This window comes from Mesoplodon mirus (assembly GCF_964341445.2).
Source record: "Mesoplodon mirus genome assembly, chromosome: 11".
NCBI classification, from domain to species: Eukaryota; Metazoa; Chordata; class Mammalia; order Artiodactyla; family Ziphiidae; genus Mesoplodon; species Mesoplodon mirus.
The window spans coordinates 101,723,342-101,747,958 of NC_138987.1; the positions used below are offsets into that span (position 1 = coordinate 101,723,342).

General features: G+C 56.9%; 1 protein-coding gene across 10 annotated transcripts in view; it reads left to right on the plus strand.

The window, feature by feature from the left end:
- The window catches only part of CACNA1C (calcium voltage-gated channel subunit alpha1 C), a 474,002-nt gene that overhangs the window by 319,287 nt on the left and 130,098 nt on the right, over positions 1 to 24,617 (plus strand). For 8 of the 10 annotated variants that reach the window (XM_082636564.1, XM_082636560.1, XM_082636556.1 and 5 more), the window contains exons 7-9: positions 5,921 to 6,117; positions 14,763 to 14,866; positions 21,356 to 21,528. In XM_082636564.1, coding sequence (XP_082492690.1) covers positions 5,921 to 6,117; positions 14,763 to 14,866; positions 21,356 to 21,528 — 474 coding nt within the window. Of the gene's footprint in view, positions 1 to 5,920; positions 6,118 to 14,396; positions 14,501 to 14,762; positions 14,867 to 21,355; positions 21,529 to 24,617 lie in introns of all 10 variants that reach the window. The other 2 variants (XM_082636557.1, XM_082636559.1) reach the window with 2 other exon arrangements.

Consider the following 24,617-nt stretch of genomic DNA (forward strand, 5'->3'; position numbering starts at 1 on the left):
GGACGGACTGGCTGGGTGTTTGCACGTGGCCACAGTCAAAACAGAAACCCAAAACTATAAACCTATAGTCACAGACTCACGCAATCGTTTTTACTTCTTTGATGACAAGTCTAAGAGGAGACCACTTTTTCACTGTAGGGAGAATTTCTTGGGTCCTATTATATAAAATAAACTGTCACGTTAAAAAATGAAACTGTCTTAAAATTGAAGGAATTAGATCTTGACTTGAGTTAAAATTCTGAGGTTTCCAGCCTTGCTTAAAGAAATACCCAATAATGCAATGAATAATATTCTCCCCTTTAATTCAGATCCTTCCTTTTGTTGGGCTCAGTCTGTAGCTGCCCTGAAACAATAAATTTATGTTAATTGTGTGGCTTCCTTAGAGCTCATTCTAAGACCTGCTTCAGAACCACCACAGAATGTCTAAAATTTATGCTGTTGTACTGAAATGGCCAACGACCCGTTTGACCCAGACTCCTCAGGCCGGTGCGGGGATGCCGGGTCCGAAAGGCCCCATCAGCCGGGTGATGGGCGGTGCAGTGGCTCTCACCTGCGCACAGAGGTGTGGTGGGGAGATGCGGTGAGACTCTGTGCTGAGTGGCTGCGCCTCCACGCGTCTGTCCTCGCTAAGCGGGAGAGCTGCTCCCACACCGCCCCTGGTCTCTGCCATCCGACGGGGAAGCAGTCAAAGTAGCTTTTCCACAGTCGGCAGGATCCTACAGGGTGTGCCCGCACCGCCTGGAAGTCTCTGACTTTGTGGTCCTGCCTTCAGTGGCCTCAAACAGCCAGAAAACGGTGGGCGCGATGGACAGGGTGATGGGCTCCTCTGTGCCGGACGAGGGTGGCCGGAGGAAAGGCTGCCGAGACCTTCCGCGGCCTCTGTGATCTCAAGAAACAGAGCAGAACTGGCCTGGCCGAGTGGATGGCCAATCTCGGAACACACTACTGTCCATCCCTGAGGGTAAGCAGACCAGGAAATGCAACTGAGACACCTCCTGCTTCCTCCCAGAAAAAGCCCGGATTATTTATGTGATGGGTTTACCTCCCCCCGACCCCACCCCACCAGGTTCGGAAGAGAAGTGGTCCCCATCCCTGGAAACACCATCAGCCCGGGGAGCCAGGGTGCCCGAGGACAGACCCCGGGGACGCGCTCCCGAGAGAGGAGCCCCGTCAGCCCCGCCAGGAAGGGACCTCTCTGTGCGTGGAGCCGGCCTCCCGCGGGAAGGATGCCCCGGACACGCTGCAGAGGCCGTTCCGCCCAGCACCCTGCACTCGGGCGCTCACTCACTGCCTGCACCTGAACCGCGCCTGATGGCCGTCCAGGGACCCTCTCGTGTCATGGGGGCCCCTTCCGTCTACACACTGATCAACGCTGACAAAGAGGGATGTGTACAGGAATCCGGACGCATTCAGCACAGCCGGACAGTAGAGGACCCGCAGCCTGCGATCACTGAAAACAATCCCCATGTGTTTTGGAGACGTTTGCATCACCTTTGGAATGGGTGTCTTTTTTAAATTTTAGACTTTGGAGTGAATTCCTATATTTTTCTGCAAACTTAGATTATGCAAAAGCACTTGTGAGTCCTCCTCTTGGTTTTTCTATGGAACTGACATCAGATTATTTTTACACTTTGGGATTATTCTGTGAATTTGTAGATTTCAGGGTACCTTGGATTTGGAGCCATGCTTCCTATCAGATCCATACCAGAAAGCATTGCAGCTGCCGGTGTACCACTGTTCTGCCTCCAGGCTGCCCCTTCCAGCCCCTGCAGATGTGGTCCCAGGAGAGGAGATCTCCCCCGATCCCGGAGGCATCTGCAAGGCACCTTCCTTGTTCCTCAACAGATACATCACCATATGTCCGTCCTTTTTGTTTCTGGTCGCCCCATCTGTTTGGTCGCAGTCCGAGCCAGGTCACTCTGAATAGCTCTCCCAGGCACGATAATTACCCCTGAGACTGGCAGAGAAGTGGTTGGCTGAAACCCAGACATGGAATCACTTTCAGTCTATCCACTCCTTAAAGTTGGGGCCTCAAAAAGTCATTGGTTTTGTCTCTGGTGATTTCTTCTGGGAAGCCCTCGCCGGCGCTATCCCGGATTTCGTGCCCTTGTTGGGTATTAGCTGCACTTCCAAAATCTCTCCTCATCTGTGTCTCCATTCTTTTACCACAAACTTAATTTGGACTTTCCAGAATGACCCCACCTCTCTTCATTTCTGTTTTAAAACGGGGAGCCCGTATGGCTTTGGCCCTTTCTCCAACTTGGTGTTCCCATTTTCCTCTCTGGGAATTCATGGCCCTGCTGAGAATCCAACACATCTTCACGTTCAAGTTCATTTCCCCTCCCCCTCAAGTGCATGTCGCCGGGACCCACTGATTTGCGTGTGCTCACATTTTTCAGGTGTTCCCTTTAGTGCTTTTTATAGTTACCTATTTTTACCAGATAATTATGGCTGCTTAATTGTTCTCACATCTTTTTTTTTTATTGTTGTTCAAGACAGACTTAAAATAGCAGAGTGGCACTGGATCCTGTAGACCATCTTTCTGAATCTCATCCTCTCTCTTTTATTAAGGAGATCATGTCCCCTGGACGCCGTTTTCTTTTCAACATACATTTGTAAAGCCCCCAAATATGTTTTCCTTCCTTGAGGACACTTAGAACTCCCTTTGGCAGCCTTCACCTTTTCCTCACTTCTGCCTGTTTTCAAGAATTGAGATGCAGGGGAAACTATCAGGTTAGCAGTCATCGTGCAAAGATTAACAGGACCTTTATTGCACTAGAAAGCAAGACCGGAGAAAAAGAAACACAAGTTTCCCTCTATTTTGTTCACCTTCTCTTTTGTCTCATCTTCCATCATCCCAGCACTTTTTTTTTTTTTTTTTTTTTGCAGTACGCAGGCTTCTCACTGTTGTGGCCTCTCCCATTGCAGAGCACAGGCTCCGGATGCGCAGGCTCAGCGGCCATGGCTCACGGGCTCAGCTGCTCCACGGCATGTGGGGTCTTCCCAGACCGGGACACGAACCCGTGTCCCCTGCATCGGCAGGCGGACTCTCAACCACTGCACCACCAGGGAAGCCCGATCCCAGCACTTTTGTCACAGTGACTGAACACATCATTCTAGAAAGCGGGTCACTAGGCAAGTGAGACCCAACAGAATGTATGATCTGTTTGGTTCTTGGCTTTCAGTCCACCTACTCTCAGTTTTTAGGTGCTTGTTATCCACTTTCTTATATATTCCTTAGGTCTGAGATTCACTTTTCAGGTTCCATCCTTTTATAGCCTCCCATCACTTAATCTCACATCCAAACCTCCAAAGATTTCAAAATGTCAAAAGTCACAAAAAACTATGACTGGAGTTCCATTACGCGAATGGAGGTTTCCTGGGGGTTAGACCCCAGAGTAGGAAATGATGGGGACGCTGTTGTCCCCTGTACAGTTCAGGGACCAGGGAGCACCTTGGTCATCACACAGGCACACAACCTAAATCACCAGGCCAGGAACAACCCAGGAGCTGAGCTGCTCACAGTGGCCCCCGCCTGGAAGCAGGCCAGCTGTCCATCAACGGGCGAGCAGATAAACGCACAGTAATATGTACGGCCGTGCAAAGGAACAGATCTCGAAACACGATGCTACGTGAAAAAAGCCACCTCGTGTGTGATTCTGTCGATATGAGATTCCTAGGCAGGCAGATCTGTAGACAGACAGCAGGTGTGGCTGCCAGGGCTGGATGGGAGAAGGGCCTCAGGAATCTGGGGCGACAGAAGCGTTTCCGAATGCATTGTGGCAATGGCTGGAGAACTCTATAAATTTACTAAAAATAACTGAGCTGTCCGTGTTCACTGATGAATTGTACGGCATGTAAATTATATTTCAGTGAAGCTGTTGAAAAGAGAGAGAGGGACTTCCCTGGTGGCGCAGTGGTTAGGAATCCACCTGCCAGTGTAGGGGACACGGGTTCAAGCCCTGGTCCGGGAAGATCCCACATGCCGCGGAGCAACGAAGCCCGTGGGCCACAACTACTGAGCCTGCGCTCTAGAGCCCACAAGCCACAACTACTGAGCCAGTGGGCCACAACTACTGAGCCCACGCTCCTAGAGCCTGTGCTCCACAACAAGAGAAGCCACCGCAATGAGAAGCCCGCGCACCGCAACGAAGAGTAGCCCCCACTCGCCGGAACTAGAGAAAGCCCGCGCACAGCAACGACGACCCAATGCAGCCAAAAATAAATAAATAAAATAAATTTATTTTAAAAAAAAAAGAAAAGAGAGAGAAAGGGAAAAGCCAAGAGGACACAAGTCAGCATGTGTCTCCAACCACTCAGCTCAGTCCACCTCCCTAGGAGTCACCCCTTAGTTAAGGATTAATATTCCTCTGCTATCTTCCTCCTGAGCAGCTGCGATTTGAAGCCACAAACCGAGAAACAGCCCAGCAACCCAGTCTCCGTACAGAGGTCCTCGCCCCATGTTTACTTGGGTACATTTAAAACCAGAGAGGAGGGCCTCCCTGGTGGCGCAGTGGTTGAGAGTCCGCCTGCCGATGCAGGGGATACGGGTTCGTGCCCCGGTCTGGGAGGATCCCATATGCCGCGGAGCGGCTGGGCCCGTGAGCCATGGCCGCTGGGCCTGCGCATCCGGAGCCTGTGCTCCGCAACGGGAGAGGCCACAACAGTGAGAGGCCCGCATACCGCAAAAAGAAAAAAAAAAAAAAAAACAAACCAGAGAGGACCCTGGTGGCCTGGAATCCCCAAACGAGTGATGACAAACAAATTCTTTCTCTGGGGGCACATCTTCACTGAAGTCGGAGGCAGTCATCTGTTTGTTAGAACTAAGGTCCATTCTGTTTACTACTGTTTCTTCCTACAAGCATAAGACGATGTCCTTAATTTCACAAACTTCAGTGAATTCCACATTGTTACCTCCCGCAGCTGGGACCAAGACTCTCAGTATTTTACCAAAATGGAAATTCTTAACTCAGCCAAGTCTAAGTTCAATTTACCAATGATCTCTGCACGACAAATATCTTAACTCACTAATTTCCTAGCAGCTATTCCTGGCCCGAGCACAGCCTGGGGCCGTGGGAGATGTTATGCTGTTTCTTGAAAAAGCCAAGAGTGCTCCATACCTGGGGAGCGTCCTCCCCATCACCCACGCCACTCTGTCCTGAGATCAAGACAGGTCTTCTCTTCTGAAAGGTCCTAATGCTGGAGAAAAGGGCGGTCCACAAGTTTGCACACAACATGCACAAAATACCGCAGTGGCGTTTGTGCTCAGGGGCTGGGATAAAGCTCTGCAGTAGGTACTTTTCCCGCCATCAGAATTTATTTTCCTTCCTTCATCAAGAAGGCGTCCACTGTAAAGTGACTTGCATCCCTGGTAAAGCATTGTGTAATATGTCATGGACCCATGTGGAGTCAGAAAATATCACTGGGCGGAACCTCTGGCCAATTACGTGAAAGAACCTTCCAATCAACAATGCCCTCGCCCTAAACTCTGGCATTCCAGCAGAAATTTCTACAGATACTCAACCACCAAAAAAAGAAGATGAGGACTCACTACCATGTTCCAGGATGTTTTACACTCAGAGTGGTTGCATCATAGTTATGTTTTCATCGCCCATTTGACAGCCAACAGCCCTCCTGTCTTTGAAATCAATGACCGAGGTTAGAAAACAGTTTTACAACAATTAGCTGAAAGCGCTGACCTTCTAAGTTGATGACCACACAGAATGAATACCTAGTGCTTGTGTCGTTCGCTTCGTGTCTGGGGCATTGATGTAACTGTGTTCTGCATTGTTGCCGCTGGGGTCGTTTGCTGTCCCACCAGCCTCGCCCATCACTTTTCTCTCTAACTTCTCTCTTCTTTCTCTGCCCGTCCCTCTCCCCCCACCCCCTGCTTCCTTCTCTTCTCCCCCGGCCATTTGAGATGTCCCAGCAGAAGACGACCCCTCCCCCTGTGCCCTGGAGACGGGCCACGGGCGGCAGTGCCAGAACGGCACGGTGTGCAAGCCGGGCTGGGATGGGCCCAAGCACGGCATCACCAACTTCGACAACTTTGCCTTCGCCATGCTGACCGTGTTCCAGTGCATCACCATGGAGGGCTGGACCGACGTCCTCTACTGGGTACGTGCTGGGAACGGGTGGGGGCAGGGAGCCCGCAGACTGCCGGCTTCTCCTTGACGTCCACCTTCTCCATCTTCCCATGATGTGGTCACACGCATACCGGGGTGGAATGGCCGATGAGGGCCTTCGATTTCTTCTAGGTCTTGCCTGAGAAACAAAGCCTGAGACTCTCACCCTAATGAGTCTCTCTCTGCCCACCAGCCCAAGACAAGTGTCACCTGTCGTTTGTCCTCCATAGTGAGAAACGCTGGCTCGCGGCCCCGTGGGGACACAGCCAATCCCGACCCAAGGGTCCTCAGCTCCTGGTCCCTTCTGTTCCCATCCGTGTCCTGCCTCTGACCCCAAAAGAGAGCTGAAGGGCACAGAGTTCAATTTCTAGGGCTAAGGAGAAAACTCAGGCCTGGTCTTCTAAGAAGAAACCATTTTTATTGAATCGTGTAGCATCATGGCATGCTATCATGTTATCATGTTTTTATTTCTCGTGTTAATCTTACCTCGTTATATCAGAATAGTCCATCAGACAAATGCATTGCCATCCTTTTTACTGATGACAAAACGCTCCACTGGTTATGCGATGCTTATTCAGAAATGCCACTTCCCGAGTGCCAGCCAATCAGCAGTAAATCTCCTTTCACCTTAAAGATGCTCTTTTTATTATCCAGCAGCCAACACTACTTTGCCAGATTTTGAAGTGCCAGATTTTCATACAGCCTGCCCCATAAGCAAACACATCGTACTTGGTCTTTCTCCATTCTGGCAGAGTCAAGTCCATTATTTGTAAAAAAAAAAACTCCAGATAAATGTAATTCTTTGTAGTATCTCCTGCTTCCACGTGAGAACTGACTTGCTAGAGCCCAGTGCTGTGCTCCAGCATTTGGGTGGAAAATGCTTGTTGCCAGCCTTGAAAATACCATCGCACCCAGGGTTTTGCACGTAGTCAGATGGATTTGGCCGTCTTGAAAACGGTCTAAGAGGCTGCTTGGGAGGGAGAGGGGTGTGGATGCCTTCCCAGCAAGCCGAGCTGCCAGACTGGGAAGAGCTAGTGCCAGGAGAGGTATGGACCTCCTCCCGGACCATAGTAGGAGGAATCCTGGAACGGCTCGGAGATGCTTTGCGCGTTCTGGGCATCGTAGCTTCTAGATTGTTTTTCAACAATTCAAAAGCCCTCTTCTCCCAGTTTCTGGGGTAGAGTCGGCAGGCTGAGACCCAGCGCTGCCGTGAAATGTGTACGTCTCTGTGCAAGACCAGCTGAAACTTGCCCTCGTGCCTTTTGTACGAGGGCAAGTTTCTTGCTTGCCGGGGGTGCCCAGGTCCTCAGGACTCGGACATGGTAACATCCAGCTCAGCGTAGGCAAGCTGACTAGAACCTAAACTGAACAACAGCAGTACCGCTGGAGCCCCGTGGAGTGGCCACGCTGTGACACTTTCAAAAAAGGCAAAGTGTCTAATCACACCTCCCTCAAACTGAGGTGGAACGCTGGAACCCATCTCCCAGGCTCACCCTCAATAAGAACTTGGTTTTGAGTCATTTGTGAGACAAAGGGCGTTGAGCTTACTCTACCCGGGCAAATTTAATTTCGTTTAGTAAAGCAGATCGAATTCAAAAGTGGCCCTAAGGGGTCCTTCTATCTTGAGTGAGTCCCTCTGGCCAGCCAAGGACAGAGACACCCTTTTGCAAACGGGCAGCACAGAACACACGACTGTGTGGAACTGGGCTTTGAAGCCTCATCACGTGAGCTTCAAACCCGCGCCTCAAGTTGCTATGGAAACGCCTCCCATAGCATCCAATTGAGGGCAGGGAGGCAGTGGGTGGTGGGTGTGGGGTTAGGGGAACAGGTATAATTTACTTTGCTGACGTCCCCGATGTATTTTGGGGTCCTCCTTCATCCCTCCCTCCCTCTCCCCCCACCAGCCAGATGTGACCCAAGGAGGCGCTGTCACGGTGACAGCCAGCGTGGGGGCTGAGAAGGAGCACGCATGGCAACCAGCAATTTTCAGCAGCTGTGTTGTGCTTTTCCCCCCGCGGGTGGTGGGTGGGTGACGAGCTTGGGCCGGGAGTAGGGAGTGTCTGAGGTGGGGGACAGTCCCAGGCCCATGGGACAGCCTCACCCTGACCTTCCCTAAATGGCCGAGCCGTGTGCATGCGTGTGTGTGTGGGGGCACGCACGTGTTCACGCATGCGCACCTACACACACACACACACACACACACACACACACCCGACACCGAAGCGGAGCCTCCTGGCGGGTGTTCTCAGGAAAGCCCCTCCCAGCCCACAGCGCCTGCCTGCCTGCCGACTGCTCTACTGGCTCTCACTTCTCTGGCCTTCCCTCCTCTTCCTTCTTCCCTCCCCCTGCGCCTTCCTCGCCTTCAGAATTTCTCCTCCAGACCCCCAGACTCTCACACCTCCATGTGCTTCCGTGTAAAACACGGAACTTTCTAAGCAGGGAGGGGCCCACGCTCCCCCCATCCCCAGCCGTGGGACCAGACGCTGCGAGTCCGGCCCCAGGACCTGCACCTGCAAAGGCTCCCAGGAGATTCCACCTAGAGCTCGAGTCCCCTGCAGCCTAACGTTCCCAATCGCACGGTGCTGCTTTGGCGCCACTGGCTTGAAGCCGGCTAGGGAGATGGCTTCTGTGGAGGGTGGGTCCAGGGTCCTCCACTCGGAGGAACGCGTTTCCCCCCGAGTCCCAGGGGCAGGTCTGCAGGACGTGGGGACGGGCAGCCACGGCTCCAGGTGTCGCAGAGACTGGACCCACCGGCTGGATAGACATCCCTGGGGAGCTGACAGGCCACTGGGGCACCGAAGCGCTGAAGCTGGCTCGGGGTTGGGGGACCATGGGCGGGCCCCCAACTTCTCCTGGGGTGGCCTTGAGTCTGAATCCATCAGCCCATCCCACACTCCCGACTTGGAAGGGTTCGTGGACGGCCAGCACGAGCAAGCCTGGGCAGTAGTACATGGACGATTCCGCAGCTGTTCACACCGCCCGTTGGGATGGGCTCCCGGGCAGCCCCTGCGCTTGCCTTCCCTGTGGCCCATTCCAGGAGTCTGCGGGTGACGGGGCAGGGGCACACGGGGATTTGGAGACCAAGCCAGAGCTGGGCCACGGGGGTGGGAGTTCCTTGGGAAATAGCTTCTTAAGCCAAAGCCTGTCCGCTTACTATCAGAATGTCCACACCTCTTTAAAATAGCGGGGAGAGCGATGGAGTGAAAGGTGTGGGCTGCCTCTGGGAGCAGTTGTGAGAGAGGGAAGCCCTGTCAGACCGTCCCCCGTGGATGCCACGTCTCCAGGTCTCCTCTCCAGGGTGTTTTGCCCCACCCGGTGGCGTGTCACTCCAGGCTGCTTTCTTGTGTGTTTGGAGCTCGGGTTTCCTGAACCGAGACAATCTGTAGGTTCTCAGATGCGGCCCAAGAGCTGGGGTCCATGTGAAATCTGAGCACCCTCTCCACGTGCAGCCAGGTCACCCCAGCATGCACTGGGGTCTGCTCATCGCTGACTTTCTACCCGCCTCGGATGGCCCCTGCTCGTGGGGACAGCAGCGTGGCCCTGACCCGGGGGGAGGGCTCCCGGGGAGGGCGGCCGGCGAGGGGGCTCCTACCGGGGGTTCAGGCACCCAGTGCTTTAGGAATCTCGGTGCCTCACCAACTGTCCATCAGAAGGATTCTGTTGACCTTTGCCCACGATGCCCTCTGACCTGGGGCCCCTGGGATACTGCCTCCTGTGTGGTGCAGGGCAGCCCTCTGGCCTGCGTCCCGGGGTCACCTCCTCCCCTGGCACCCGGGACCCCTCTCTCTGACACCGCCCGTTTTCCCCAGTTGGTTTCTCCACGACCAGCTCTTCTGTTCATTTTTAAAAGTTAGAAATTCAGCTGAAAACAAGATTAGGAAGAATACTTCGTGAGGAGTCGTATACAGGGAAGAGGCGTCTTCTGTCGTACCTGCCTGAGTTTTGGTTCAGCAGGAGACCTGGGGAATGAAAGTCTAAGGTTTAAACTTTGCACAAGTCAGTTGTCAGCTCCGCACTCACCCGTGTGGGAGGACTTTCCTTGTAAACACACGCGTGCGCACACGCTCACACACACACACGTACACACCACGGCCACTGATCTCTGGTCTCGGTGCTGCCGAAGGATCCCTGGTTTATGACGAAGGTCTTCTGCATCCAAGCAGAAATGCAGGTGTTTTAGCCTATTTTCTCCCTTTCCAGCTGCACCTCTTTTCACTACAAATACGGGAAATGAGCCTCTGAAGGCATCCAGCAAGCAGAGCTGGTGGGGCTGAGTTCTACTGAGGACCTAATAGTCATTCGAAATGAAAAGCTGAGGAAAAACCCTCCAATAACCCAAAGACAGCATCCTGGGCTCTTGAATGGGGATCAGGTAGAGAAGGTGTCAGGTCTCCTCAGGACCCTCTGGTCCTGAACCCTGAATCTGCCCGAGTTAGATCGTGACCACTTAGCGCCCACAGCGCTTTATACAGAGGATCTGTTACCTGGAGAGTAAACCCGTGGTTTATACACATACGAAGAAGGGGAATTTGCATCTCTCAAAACTATTATTTATTTACTTATTAGGTTTTGCTTTATTCATTTAACTGGCATTAGGCAAGTCCTTATTCCTCAGTAATTCAATTGAACATTTAGTGAGCATGTACAAGGTCCCCAGGCCCGCGCTCAAGGAGTTTGGGTGTAATTGGAGAGATGGGGACCCAGAGACACGTGGGTCCCACGCAGGGCTCGGCAAAAGCAGGGAGAGCTTGTCAGAGGAGATGGGGCGTCGCTGGACTTGAGCTGGGTGGGACACAGAAGAGAAGGAAGAGCCAGCTTTATACCAGTTTGGGGCCTGGAGAGAGCTGTGCTTCGGGCTCCTAACAGACCCAAGAGTCAGCCCGGCCACCCAGTGGTCTCACCAAGTGCCAGAGGCGCACCCGGGACAACAGCGTCAGGGTTCAGGCGTCCACGGGGCCTCCGCTCCTTGCGGGGTCCCGGCCGAGTCCGGGAGGAGCTGGTTTGTTGGCCTGCTTGGTGGTGGGCCTGCTGGCGTCTCCCACAAGATCCGGGCCTTCCTGCTGCCGCGAGCAGGGGCAGGAGGTGTCGGGCGAGACTGTGTGCCAACCTGCTGCTCCCCCTGTGACCTGAGGGCGGACCCCGTGTCCCGCAGGCAAGGTGACAAAGGTCAGGGGTTCATTCGGCCATCGCCCAGGGCACTGGCTTTCCGGACAGAGCAGATCCTGCCCCCTGATCACAGTCCCCGTAACGCGCTGTGACTTCCATGGGCTGCACCTCCTGCTTTTGACGGCAGGTGACAGCCTCCCTCACCCCTCAAACTGCTCAGCCTTTGGGGACCCGCAGTGCCCAGACCTTAGAGGGGGAAGCGCCAGACGTGAAAGCTCCCGGGAACCAGCTGGGATGGAGGGAGACCCCGAGGCAATGGGGCCGGAGCCATCTTTCCTCCTGAATTTTCTTCTCGGGGAAACATGTATGCTGGATTTGGAGGTTCGAGGCTGTGGTTCCCTCTAGGAATTCGATGTGGGGGGAGGGTAAGGCATGTGTTCCAGCGAAGGCTGGGTCACCCTGTGAGGTCCCGGCCCGGGGGCTGAGGGGCTGTAGGTGGCAGGCCCTGGGGTGCCTCTCCACGCCCCTTCCCCGTAGGGGCCCGAGAAACATCTGGCTTCAGTGCTCTGAGAAGATCTGTCCTTTTTCCCCTCTAAATAACGGTGTCAGCAGTCTGGGTCATTTTTTTAAAATATACCTTTATTGATGCTTCTCTTCTTAATAGCTCCATCCGGGCTGTTGAAGCCACCCGTCTCCCCACTCTGGTCCTGCCCTACTTGAGAGCTGCCCGCACATGCACTGGTGCCCTGGCTGCGGGGGGCAGGGGGCCCAGAGCAAACGGGGTTGTGGAGGGAGGTACAAGGCCAGGGCCGGCCGGCCCAGAGGCCCCTCTGGCTGTTCATGGGCCGCAGGGCAGGGGCCTAGGACCCCCAGGAGCTCCTTCACCTCTCATCTGTCCTCCACCCCCCACCCTGCACCTGCAGCCCCCCACGTTGACCCTCGGAGAGACCAGCCCACAGTCTTGGAGGAGACCAAAGAGTTGGACAAGGACAGGTATAGGCCATGCGTCCCCTGGACGTGACCCTGGGTCCTCATGGGGTGTCTGCAGGTCCTGAGGTTACCTAGGGGTCACAAGGTTACCATGAGGCTGGCTGTGGGGTGGGTATCTGGGGGTCAGGAGGTCTGTAGCTCCATCCATTGGAGGTCCTAGTGCTGCTGGCTGCCTCACCCCTTGCCTGTGGCCCAGAGGAAAGGACACTCAAACTAAATAGGGGCCCAGGAAGCCTCCAAGGCTCATGGGTTCCTTGAGTCATCAGAGATGTGTGGCCTGGAGGACTGCATTTTCCATGAGCTTAAATGTTCACAAAATGTAGGGCACGAGGAACCAGCCAGTGGAGATCTTCCCCAAGGAGGCTGCTGAGGCACCAGCCCTCCCTCCCCATCCCCGTCTGCCCGGCTCTGGGGGCAGTTTCGCAAGGGTGGCCCTTGGCACTGGGACCGAGTCCGTCTCTGGATGGCCCTGTGTGGGTTCCCTGGCAGCCTTGGATCAGGAAGGAGGCTCCCAGCTCCCGCGACGGGGCAGCCTGTGACTCCGCGGATCTCGGGGCCCCGCCCTCCCCTCGCTGTTGTGCTGGGCGCGTCACGCTGCCGGCACCGTCCCAACGCTTGCCAGTTCCTGGAACGCCTTCCTGGGGCAGGACCGCGCGGCCTCCAGGCGGCCTAACTGCCCCTGCCCTCCTCCCCGCAGTGGTACCCCCGGGCCGCTTGATCCGGCCTCACCAGCCTCTGCAGCCTCTCCTGGGGGCCCGTGGCTATGCACACGTACCCCTGCAGCCGCATTCACCCCCCGACGTCCACTGACCTGTCCCCCTACAGCAAGGGCCTCCCGTGGGTAGCGGGGCTGGCACAGAGGGGGCCCGTCCGTCCACCCGGCCGGCCTGAGCACCCGCCTTATACGAGGCCCTGTTCTGGGCACTTGGGGTCACAGGCTCCACCCAACGCCTGTCCTCATGCCACTGGCACCCCAGCACGGAGGACAAACGATGCACAGCAGTGAGTAGATTATACACTTGGAAAGTGTACATGCAGCGTGGAAAACAGAGTGGCCGCGTGGCGGCGAGGATGTCCACAGACTCACGTTACATTGGATTGAACTGTGACCTGGGAAAGTCGCGTGTTGGGCACCTTTTCCTTACGTGGCTCAAACCGGCATCCCTGAGGGCGGGACAGAGTTGTGCTCTCTGCCCTGTGGTCACGCTGGGGAGCTGCCTCCAATGAGACACCGTAGCCCCGGGTAAACGAGAGCAGATTTGGAAAGGACGCGCGGGGGCAGCACCGAGAACCGGTCAGTGCTTCTCAGAGCCCACGAGCCGCCCCGTGGACCTGGGGGCAGGAATCACAGCCTCTGTCGTGCCCGTTGCCTCGGAGGCTGGGGGCCGTGGGCCAGCGGTTCTCAAACCTCAGCTCGCATCCGACTCACCGCAGGGCTGGTGAGAACGTGGTTGCCGGGTGCCCCCAGTGTAGACGGAGGGCCCAGAGTGTGCAGTTCCAAACTCGTTCCCAGGTCCCCCGGTGAGGCCGGGGACAACACCTTGAGAACCACGGGTGTAGGTCATTCGGGGAGCCTGTGCACTTAGGAATTTGGAAACTCGGGGGCGTTGACCTCCCACGGGGATCCACGGTCCCGTGAGTTGCAGGCGCAGGAGCTGTCCCGAGTCCAGCCAGAACAACCGTCCTCCCCGGCCCGAGGCCTGTGGTGCCGATAAGGCAGCACGGTCCACCCTAAACTCCAGGCGCAAGGGTCACCCCCTGAGGAAGGCACCTCCCCACGTGTGCCCGAAGGTTCCAGCCCCCAGCTGGTCCCTGAGAGCTGAGGCCAGGGTGGTGGGCTCAGTGGCCGCATAAACCCAACTGAGCGAAAACCATCGTAGGAAGAACCACTTTAGAGGTGACCCAGCTTCTTAGACAACTGAATAGATAACATGGGAGGAAAACTCTGTTCCAGAAAATAAAGGGACAGAGAGAGCCTGGCGAGATTCCCCCTGAGGCAGAACCTGCCGAGGCCCTTCTTGCTCAGGTCAAGGTCACGGGGTGTTTGGGTCAAGATGGTGCCCGGGGACAGTGATCTCCCACCCCAGCCTCTGCTCACAGCCTCCCTGCCTCCCTGCCTACTTGCTTTGACTCACTGCTGCTTCTCTCTTTCCTAACTATCCTTCGTCTTTCCAGATGCAGGACGCTATGGGCTACGAGTTACCCTGGGTGTATTTTGTCAGTCTGGTCATCTTTGGATCCTTTTTCGTTCTAAATCTGGTTCTTGGTGTGTTGAGCGGGTAAGCTGACCGTTTCTGTGTCCTCTTTACGACGCAGCTGAGCAAGGCCCCAGGTCCCTCTGTATCTGTCACCAGGCCCAGGAGAAACAGAAAACGTCTCCATTCAGCCAGGCCCGCTGGCCATTGGCTGGGCAGGCCATTTGGCCTCTGATGACCTAGAGGCCCCGGTCCCGGTGCTGCCTGGTCGGCGTCGAGCCCGGGGTGGGCAGGGCCATGCTCGGCTGCTCTCGGAGCTGTACTAACTGTGATTCCATTCTTCCAGGTCAATGATGCCGTGGGAAGGGACTGGCCCTGGATCTATTTTGTTACACTAATCATCATAGGGTCATTTTTTGTACTTAACTTGGTTCTCGGTGTCCTTAGCGGGTAAGCAGGACCAAGGAAAAAGGTCTTGATTTTTCCATTTATTTCACTTACTCTTTCTGCTTTTCCTGGCTTTATTCTTTTTCTGACTCTGATGAACCTGGGACATGGGGCCACCCCAGGAGCCTTGAAGTGAATGTCCTTGGCCTGGCTGGGCAGAGGTCAGAGGCACAGGCCGAGCCCACTGGTTTGGGCTGCAGTGAGAGGTACCCGGGCCCACCTGTCTCCTGCCACCCGCCCACCCCAGGCTGTCCAGGAGGGCAGGATGCTTCTCCAGGGACCTCAGAGAAGCCGAGCCCCTCGGGTGGGCAGGGCTGGGCAGAGGAATTGGAGGAAGATGCGTGGGCCGAGGGCTTCTGGCCCGCGTAGCAGCCTCGCAGGTGGGTACCTGCCCTATCTCTGCAGCCACAGTCCAGGGCAGGCTGGCAGTGAAGACTCAGGTCCTCTTTACTCAGAGTTGACCAGGCCAGGGTACCAGGAGTTTGAGCTAAAACGCAAGTAAACAAAACAGACTGAAATGCTCATTCTCTTTGGCTCCCATCACAGACCGGGCCGTCCATCTCTGTATCCCTCCTCTGAAAGAAAGGGCACTCAGCTGTTTGAAGCCATCTATTACTGGAGCACAGAGGAGATAGAAGCCACTTTCCTTTAACTTTGTCCGCTTGGCTCCAAGTGCAAGGCCCGCCTCATTTCCGCCTTTGCTCGGATGAAGTTAAAACGCGGCCGAGGCGGCCCGTGGGTGGGGCCCGAGGAGCCCCGGGCGGCCACCTCTGCACCCCGGGCCCACTGGACACCTCTTCGGCCCACTCTCTACTTCCCAAGCCCCCACCAGCCATGCAAGGCCATCGCCTGAAGGCTCCCAGGGACACTTTCTGCCTTCGCCACGTGGGGAGGGGCAGCCGCTTCGTAGCCTTTCCTCCGTCTCTGCGGACGTGATGTTGGGGACAGTCGGGCAAGGGAGGAGGACGTCCTACCCCCTCCTGCCGCAGCCCAAGGCCTCGCAGGAGCGCCGGGGTCAGTCCTGGAAGTGGGGGAGGGACAGAGTCCGCCTCCATCCTCGCCCCTCCCCACGGGGGTGCTGTCAGGGGCTCCGTCACACCGGGCCTTTGCCGCGAGCAGCTGCACAGGGACTAGCACCTTCCGTCAGGGTGATAGTGACACACGCAGGCCGGCAGACGCCCCGGTCAGCTGCCTGGAGGGTGGAAGGGTTTCCATTTCTGTGTCCGACACAAGAAAATGCCCTGTTTATAAGGAGTCGTCAGGAAGAGCGTTGAAAAGTCAACCTCGTCACCCACTCAAGGCAGAAATTTGGATGCTCCAGGCAGAAGGTTTGTAAATGTTACTCACCCATCTGACAAAACGGAGATCATGATCCCAAGTCCTCGGTCGCAGGGATCGTAGAGCGAGGTACCTCCCGTCGAGTCCTCAGCACACGGCAGTGCTGTCCTCACTGGGATCGCTGGTTACGCCAGGGCTGTCAGAGCTGAGATTACTGAACAGGGTCGTGGCAGGTTAGACCTGCTCCGCCCTCTGCTTCCAGACCCGAGCGGAGGGAGCCTGAGACGCCACGTGGCTTGTAGGGGTCCCCTCGACGGTCACTGTCAGCACGAGACGCGGCCCAGCACCCATCTTCCTGCCGCTGCCCTGCAGACGGACATTGAACAAGCCGGACCTGTAACACGCCAGGGTTCTGAACCTGGAAAAAAGTGGTTCCACGTTCTCCCTGCAGAGACAAGGAGCGAGTCTGAGCAGTGAAGCCCCCCCAGGAGTCTGAGGTGGAGGCTGAGGCCTCGACTACGAAGCCCCCCTCGAGCAGAGGGTCTGCCTGGTCATCCTCAGCTCCCCCAGCGGGTCCAAGTGGGGTCAGAGGGCGGCAGCACTGGGGGCAGGCAGAGTGACCTTGAAGGCCCAGTCTTGGTTCAAGGGAGAGCGGGTGTGTGGAGCCTGCTGGATTCCAGAAACCCGGTCTAGTCTGGGCCTGAGAGCCCAGCCCTTGCTCAGGGTCCCCGGGCCCCTCCTCACACCCGCTCCTGCTCCGTTCCTCCCCACGTTGCTGGGGAACATCTCCCAAGGCTCCCCCGGCCCCGGACACCCTCTGCCTGGCGTGAGCAGCTCCCCTTCCCGGCCTGTCCAGAGGGCTGGCCACGCAGTGAGGAGGCCCAGAGCCAGGCTGCCGTCGGCTGAGCACGCGTGGTGCTCGCCCTGTCTCGACAAGTCTGGGCAGCAGCGTGGTCGTTACCCTGGAGCACAGCCGAACGCCTCTTCACCCGGCGGCCAGCCTTCCAGAAGCATTCGGAACCTTCTCAGCGCTCGCGGAAGGCCCGTCTCAGGGGTGGCGTCAGCGGTCAACAGCTCAACAGCAGGCCCCGGGTTCGGTGCCTTCGGAGGATGCGCTCCTTTGCTGCCCACGACACCCCCGCGAGCTGGGGCCAAGCAGGCGTCCCCTCCACAGAGGAGAAGAGTGAAGGTTACGTGCGGGAACTCCCCCAGTTCTCACCGGTGGGGCCTGGAGGATCCGAGATTGAACCCACGCAATGTGGACCCACAGCCTCTGTCCCCGTCCCTCAGGCTCCGCCGTCCCCAAGCCCATCGGCCTGGTTAATCCCGTGTCCTCGGAGGACAGCCACGACCTGGGAGGAGACGCGTGGGAACCGCAGTAAGGACTGTCCCAGAGGAAGCTGGGGAGCCCCAGCCCCGCAGGCTGTGGACAGGTCCTGAGCTGGGGGCCAGCGGCCCTGCAGACATAACAGCCCTCGAGGGAGAACAGAGCTCCCCCAGCAGCACTGCAGTCTTGGAGCATTTGCAGCTGGGGGCCGACACCCTGCGTCCACCAGTTAAGGGTATTATTGTTTCAGAGCCCAGCACGGTAACTGTCCTCGTGAGCTACACCGTGCTGTCACCGAGGAAGGGCTCAGCTGTGCTTGGGGCCGTCTGCTCAGGAAGGCAGGGAGAGCGACACTCTGCAAAGCCTCCATTTTAAAGGCGAATTCAGAGATTTGGGTCATCAGAGGGACGGCCGTCCTTGGTCTGGAAACCCATTCCTGCTGAGCCTGGAGGCGTCCGTGTAAATGTGCATCTCGTGGGTTTTTTCCAGACGCTCCCACGGTCATCATCTCTTGATCCTGACATGTCATAGGGCCGATATTAGTCACATAAGAACCAGATTATATGACCTTCCCCTCCAGAGACCGCAGCCTCTTGCCATGAGAATTACAGTGACGGCAGCCACAAGGTGCTGGAAGCTGCACTAGAAGGCGCCATCGGGTGAAAGTCCCTGGACCCTGGACTCTGGTTACTTTTTGGTTTTAAGTGGTTGCAAACCGAGAAGACGTGTGTCTTCAGGTGACAAGGGGCCCGGGACGTCTTAGAGGGTGGGCGCCCAGCTCCTGTTCCCCCGGGGAGGTGGGGCAGAGGGCCTGAGGGTGGGCATTTTACAACCTGAAACCCTGACCACGGGCCACAGTTAGGACGCTACATCCAGGTCCCGAGGAAGCAGAAGCGCCCGGACACACCGCCTCGTGGCTGGAGCAGGGGAGACGCGCATGATTCCTGGAAGGCTTGTTCCGCGAAGTGCCCACCAGCCCTGGATTCGTGAACACCGGCCTCTGCCCTCAGGGGATGTGGGGTTAGGTTCCTGCAAGACTCTGGACACGACACTGCCGTCGGTACACAAGCTGTCGTGTGTGCGCGTCTGTGTGAAGTCGCCTCGTTTGAGGCACAGTGTTGATCCGTTCGCACCGAGCTCTCAATCCACAGCCCGTAACTCAAGCCTGGATTCCGCTTGTCGGACACACGGATTTGCCCCGTGAGGCACCTCGCAGCCCTCGTGCCCTTAGGGTCACAGACTGCAAGGCGGCTCCATGCTCGGGGGCCGTTTTAATCAGAAAAATCACCAACAGAAAGCACAAAATGCGGAAATGGGCTGTAAAAAGGCTCTTGTTCACAGTATGAGCTGCACCACCAAGGAGGCGAGCGGCCCCTCGTCCAGCCTCAGCCGGGAACGTGACCCCAGGTCCCGCCTTTCTGCACGTCCGCAGTGACCGCGAGGGCTCGCAGTGTGGATGACGTGATGAAGAAGGCCTAGCGGGGAGGCGGGTCTGCAGACGCGGAGTCCGTGGGTGACGAGGACCAGCCACACCGGTCACCGCGGGGCCTGGAGCCCGGCCGCCGCGCCGACGGACCCTTCACGCGGCCGCCCTCTGTGAGCTGTGCCAGTGCGCACCCGGCCCAGGCCCTCCACCGCGTTTGTCCTGTCGGCCGTTGCGCACATAGGACGTGCTCCTGCCTTCACGCAGACCCACCGCGACTGACCAGGCAGCCGGTTCCAGCCCCTGGGCCCAGGCCGCGTGGGACATCCAGCGAGGGCACGAAGAGAGCGGGGTGCTGCCGCCCTGCACGCCCCCGCTGCGTGGAGCCCGGAGAGGGAGCCCCTCACCTCCCCCCGGCCCGGGCCGGGCTGCACCCCACGCTCCGCGCGGTCCTGGCCCTGCGGCCCCTCGAAGCCCCTCACACCCCAGGACACCTCATTTCCTCTTCTCCCGGATGTGTGTCTTGGTTCCCAGAGGTCGTGGGGTACGGGTGGCGAGCCTTCGTTCCACGGAGCAGATGCTGTGACGCACGGCCGGGTCAGCTTCCCCGGCTCTGGTCTGATCCCGACTCCAGGAGAAGCACGGCCTCTTAGCTACTCAGTCACCCTTCCACCCGAACCCGCTGCACAAGGCATGGAGCTCTCAGGCGTGTGGAGATGGAAGGGCACTCGGGGGGCGCCTGGATCTGCAGTCTGGGGCCTGCAGGGGGGCCCCGCTCCGTGAAGTGACTCTCCGGGTGGCGAACCGCAGCCCCGGGAGGGCGCGGGTGCAGAGAGCTGGGGACTCTCTCCGGGCCCATCCGCCATGGAGGCGAGGCCTCCGTCCACACTGTCAGCTGTCAGTGCAGCCCCTTTTCCCTGGGAAGGAAGGGATGGTGCCGCCAGCTACCAGGAAGCCCAAGAAAGAGCAGGTTCGGTCCGATTCGAACTGGAGTCAACCAAAGTGAAGAAGAACATTCCATCCCAACCAGAGCATCGTCAAAGCAGCAGTCCAAGAGAACTCGTAGCTTGGGAGCCCACGGCTCCCGGTGAAAACGTCCCTCAGACCCCTTCTGGCCCGAACCTCACCATAAAGGGTCGCGGCTGAGGTCTGTGCTCCTGCCGCGGCTGCAGTGAATGCAGATCCTGGACGGTGGGCGCAGGGGCTCCGGGGCTGAGCCTTCCTGCCCCGTGGCTTGTCGGCGTGTCCTTCCGTCCACGGGACCCTTCCATGGAGTGTGTGTCTCGTGCAAGGAATCCCTTTCAGGTGGACTCTCTGGCCTCCCACCCTGAACTAGGCCTCAACTGCTGAAGGAAGGAGGAGTCACGTCTCTAGGAAGAAACCAAGAGGCCCAGTGCATCCCCCCAACACACACACACACACACACACACACACACACACACACCAGGAGCCCCATTCCCCAGAGACTGGAGGTCAGAGTCAGGCTGCTCCTATCTGTTTCGGAAGAAAAGGCACAGCCTTACTTTGAGAGTGAGAACCAGCCTCCCTGACTCCCCTCTTGGCTGTCGGGTCCCTCCTGGCTCAGAAAGTGAATTCAAGGTCAGAGAGAAATTAAGGACAGAATCATAGAAAATAGGAAAGAAACAGACACTCCAAAATTCTTCAATACGCTCTTCTTCCAGCAAATCCCAGCTTAATCTTAGTTTCTACTCATCATTGCTTTAGCCTGAACGCCTCATTTAACTTTTATATCATCTTGATTTCATGTATTTTTCCATTCTGATTAGATTTCCTTTTTAACCCGAAGGGCTCCCCCCAGGACATTTTCCTGTGTCTGGAATCCTCTTCTGTCTCCCTCCATGTGGGAAAGGACATCCTCTAGAGTAGAAACCCCTCCAGGCTTGCTGAACGGGGCCGAAGGAACCCTAGAAATGAGAATGGGGGGTGAGGAGGAGAGGTCTCCTGGGCCTGACATCACTGTTGTCCCGGAAAACATTAACGACTGGCTCTTTGCGGGGAAGAGCCCTGGTTTGTGACATTGGACGATTTCCGCGGTGTACGTATCCCCACCGTGGCCGATTTTGAGCCACCGAGGAGGCATCAGGGTTGACAGAGCCAGTGCGGGGAGTGGGCTTCAGCTCGACCCCAAGTCCTCGTGTCCCGGGGCTCTGGCGGGGGTGCCGCCGGGTTACTGCTCGGAAGGCCTTTCCGGGTCATCGGAGAACGTTGGTCATGAAGAGGCCGAGCTTGCCTTCGTGGCCCAGGACGCAGGGCAGTGGACTCGGTCCACCCACCGTCGAGCCCCGAGTCAGGCAGCGCCCCGCCCCCGTGACTGCGTCCTCGTTCGTGAGAGCAGATCAGACCCGGGACAGGGGGCGCGGTCTGTGCAGCGCGGTGCGGCCGGCGGCTTCCCGTGTGAAGCAATTAACGCTTTGTTCTTCTTGTCCGTCCGCCCTCTCGCCAGAGAGTTTTCCAAAGAGAGGGAGAAGGCCAAGGCCCGGGGCGACTTCCAGAAGCTGCGGGAGAAGCAGCAGCTGGAGGAGGACCTGAAGGGCTACCTGGACTGGATCACGCAGGCGGAGGACATCGACCCCGAGAACGAGGACGAGGGCTTGGACGAGGAGAAACCCCGAAACAGTGAGCGGCCTCCCCGTCTGGGGCTGGGGTCTGGGCGAGGCGGGGGCGCGGCGAGGCGCGGGGGCTTCCCCCCGCCCTGACGGTGCGGCCCCTGTAGCCACACCGGGCTGGTGGGTGGCCGTCCTTCTCTGCTCTCAGAAATCAGTGCCACGTGTGGAGCAAGGCCTGCCATAGACCCCTAGAGCCTCTGGTCCTGGGACGGGGGAAACTTTGCTCAGTTGGGCTCTTGGTTTTAAATCCGACATCCTCCTCCCAGCTCCGGCTCCCTGGGCCAGGGGCGGGAGTCCTGCTCCAGGCTTATTCACACGGGACCATCTCTCCCCCCACCACCACTGGAAAGCAGGCTCTCCCCCCGCCCCCTTTCCAAGGACCACTGCACTTTCTCAGGGAAAAGAGCCAAAGGTTTCTCTCGAGGAGGCTAGATTGAAAGATCTGGGAAGGTGCTCAATGGGAAGGTTGGGGAAACCCGGAGGAAACTGGCAGAATAGCTTTAGGTTTTAGAAACTGACACCAACCCCTCTCTTCTCCTCCTGCGGGCCCCCTTCCTTGGGTTGCGCACATTTGAATCGGGATGTTTCTGACCAAGGAACCAAACAGGTTAAATAACCGAGATGCTTGCTGAGCGGGGTCAGGCAGATAAGGGCAGGAAGCTAGAAAGGCTCCCAGGCCCAGAGGGAGGAGAGAGACCCGCTGAGGCTCCGGGGGCTGACGGGGAAGCCGGGTGTCCATCGCTGTGTCCTGACAGAGGCCAGGAGGGCGCAGGACGCGTGTGTGCACGTGTATCCCGACGCGCATGCGGATACAGTGGCCTTGGGCATGGGCGTAGATTCTGCCGGTTGTGTTCATGCCCCCTGGCCGGGTTCTGTGTGTCCCTGCTCGTTGGTACCTGAGCTCTAAGTGGGAATCTAGGAGGGGGAGCAGGTGGAGAGAGAAGGAAGGCGACTTGGATGTGAGCAGAGAGCAGGCCCGCCTCCATCGGTTCAGGGATGGATCGAATACAGCCTTCCACGACCTGCCTTCCGATAACTCTGCTCAAGGAATGAACACAAGTTTAAAACACACACACAGCCAGGGACTGGTAACAAGGAGGCCTTCACACTCTGCTAAGGAGTTTTTGCAAGTTGGACGACAAGGCCTTAGATGGATTAGAACAGTGAGCGGTGATGCTGCTGAGAATCTTCCTGGAAAGATGCCGGAAGCGTCCATTCCACTGCTGACGGATCGTGGATGGGGGATGGTCCATGGCACCCAGCGGTGTGTGACTAGTGAGCCGGCCTGGGAGCCTCATCGACATCTGCTGCAAAGCACAGGAGCCGGCTCTGGGCTCCGGTGTGCACCCTGGTCACGGTGGAGCCCAGCTCACCACGGATGGTAGGAGCGTGTCTCTTACATGTTCATAGAAACTTGTGTGTCCACTGCCCGCGCAGCACTCGGTGGCTGTCCACAGAGACACAGTTATCCTGCTCTTTTCTGAGGACAGGTGTGCTGCTTCCCTGTCCTGCCCTGATGGAGAATTCTTTGCTGCTGGAGCAGATCAAGTGGACGAGGCCCATCTAGCCCCTCTTTCTGCCCGAGCTCTGGGAAGAGCACGATGTACTGCCTGCCCCAATGGACAGAGTCTCTGCCAGGGTTCTCACGAGCCCTTATGTGGATGAAGTCAGTCTGAAGCCTGGCGTCCCTCCCTGCACTCGCTCCTGGTGGCTGCAGGAGCCTGGGGTCTGCTTCTCATCCTCATCCCTGCCCTCAGAGGACAGAACGGAGCCTGCCGCCTTCCGTCGTGGACATGGTGGTGGGCCGGTTCTCGGGGGAGGGGGCCAGGGACTGGGCATCTAAAAAAGCAAGACAGAGGGTGAAATAGAAGCACGTGAGGAACTGAATGAGAGACGCTTGGGTATGGAGCCAGGAGGCATGTCCAGAGGCCGGGGCTGCAGGGAAGTCCGGTCAAGAGCAGAGTGGACGAGACGGGCTTGTTAAGGGACTGGCCACTTAATAGATTCACAGAAAAGGTGGGCCCTTGGCTCAGAAACTATATTCTGATCTTCAGAACTTTGTAGTTTGCCCTTTGAAACAAATACAAGGGAAGAAATGCTGCTATTAATGATATGCGTTTCTATCAAAGTAGTGTCTTTGCCTTTGAAACTGCTAAAAGATTACAATACAGTGTATTTGCCAGTTCTCTTCCGCTCAAAAATTAAGTCGTCTTTTGAGAAAAGAGGGAAAAGGGTATCATCACTCTTGACCAGTGGCTCTGGCAACTCGTGCTTGTGCCCCAGGCAGGAGCCCCATCGGCACTTAGGAAATGCCAGCTGTCGGGCGCTGGTGACACAGGGTGGCTCCAGTGCGGACACAGTTCAGTGACACGTCCTTACGTGGTAGCTGAGCTCACCCACGGGGAGCCCAGTTATTCATTTTTCAAGGAAGAGCTACAGATGCCACTGAGGCCGTAGAAAGAACAGGGCTCGGGAAGGCAGCAGAGAGCGGGCATTGTTAGAGGTGTTTCTCTAAGTAATTAGAGTCAATGAGTTGGCCAGTAAATAATATAAAAAATGCATTAAAGTCCACTCAGTTCATTCGTCCTTCCACCCACCCATCCATCCATCAGCCAGTTAAAGGTCTGCTCTGTGTCTGGCGCTGTTTCAGGCCCTGAGGATCTAGCGATGCACCAAGTCCTCAAAAATCCCTGCCCTCGTGGAATGGGAATCTCTTCTCTTCTTTCTTTCTCCTCCTCAAGATCAAAAAATGCCTGGATTAAGTATCTGTACACATGGGAATCTCTCTCTCATGTTGTTACGACCATTTCCATGCAGCCCCAGTCCTCGAAGACAGACATTTGTGCAGATGAACCTGGAAAAGACAGACAGACCGTGGAACCAAAACACTTGAGTTTCCACACAGATAAGCAGGTTAAGTATTTTTCCAGCATATTCAGTTCCGTTTGCAGGAGCCCCTCTGCAATCACCGTTCGCCAGCAGAGCCGCTTGGCCATCGCCGCCCTGCGGCATCTGGGGTTACATGTCATTGACACACGGAGACTTGAGGGCCTCCAAGAGCAGCAGATTGCCCACGGAAGGGCCCTGTGGGGCTCGAGG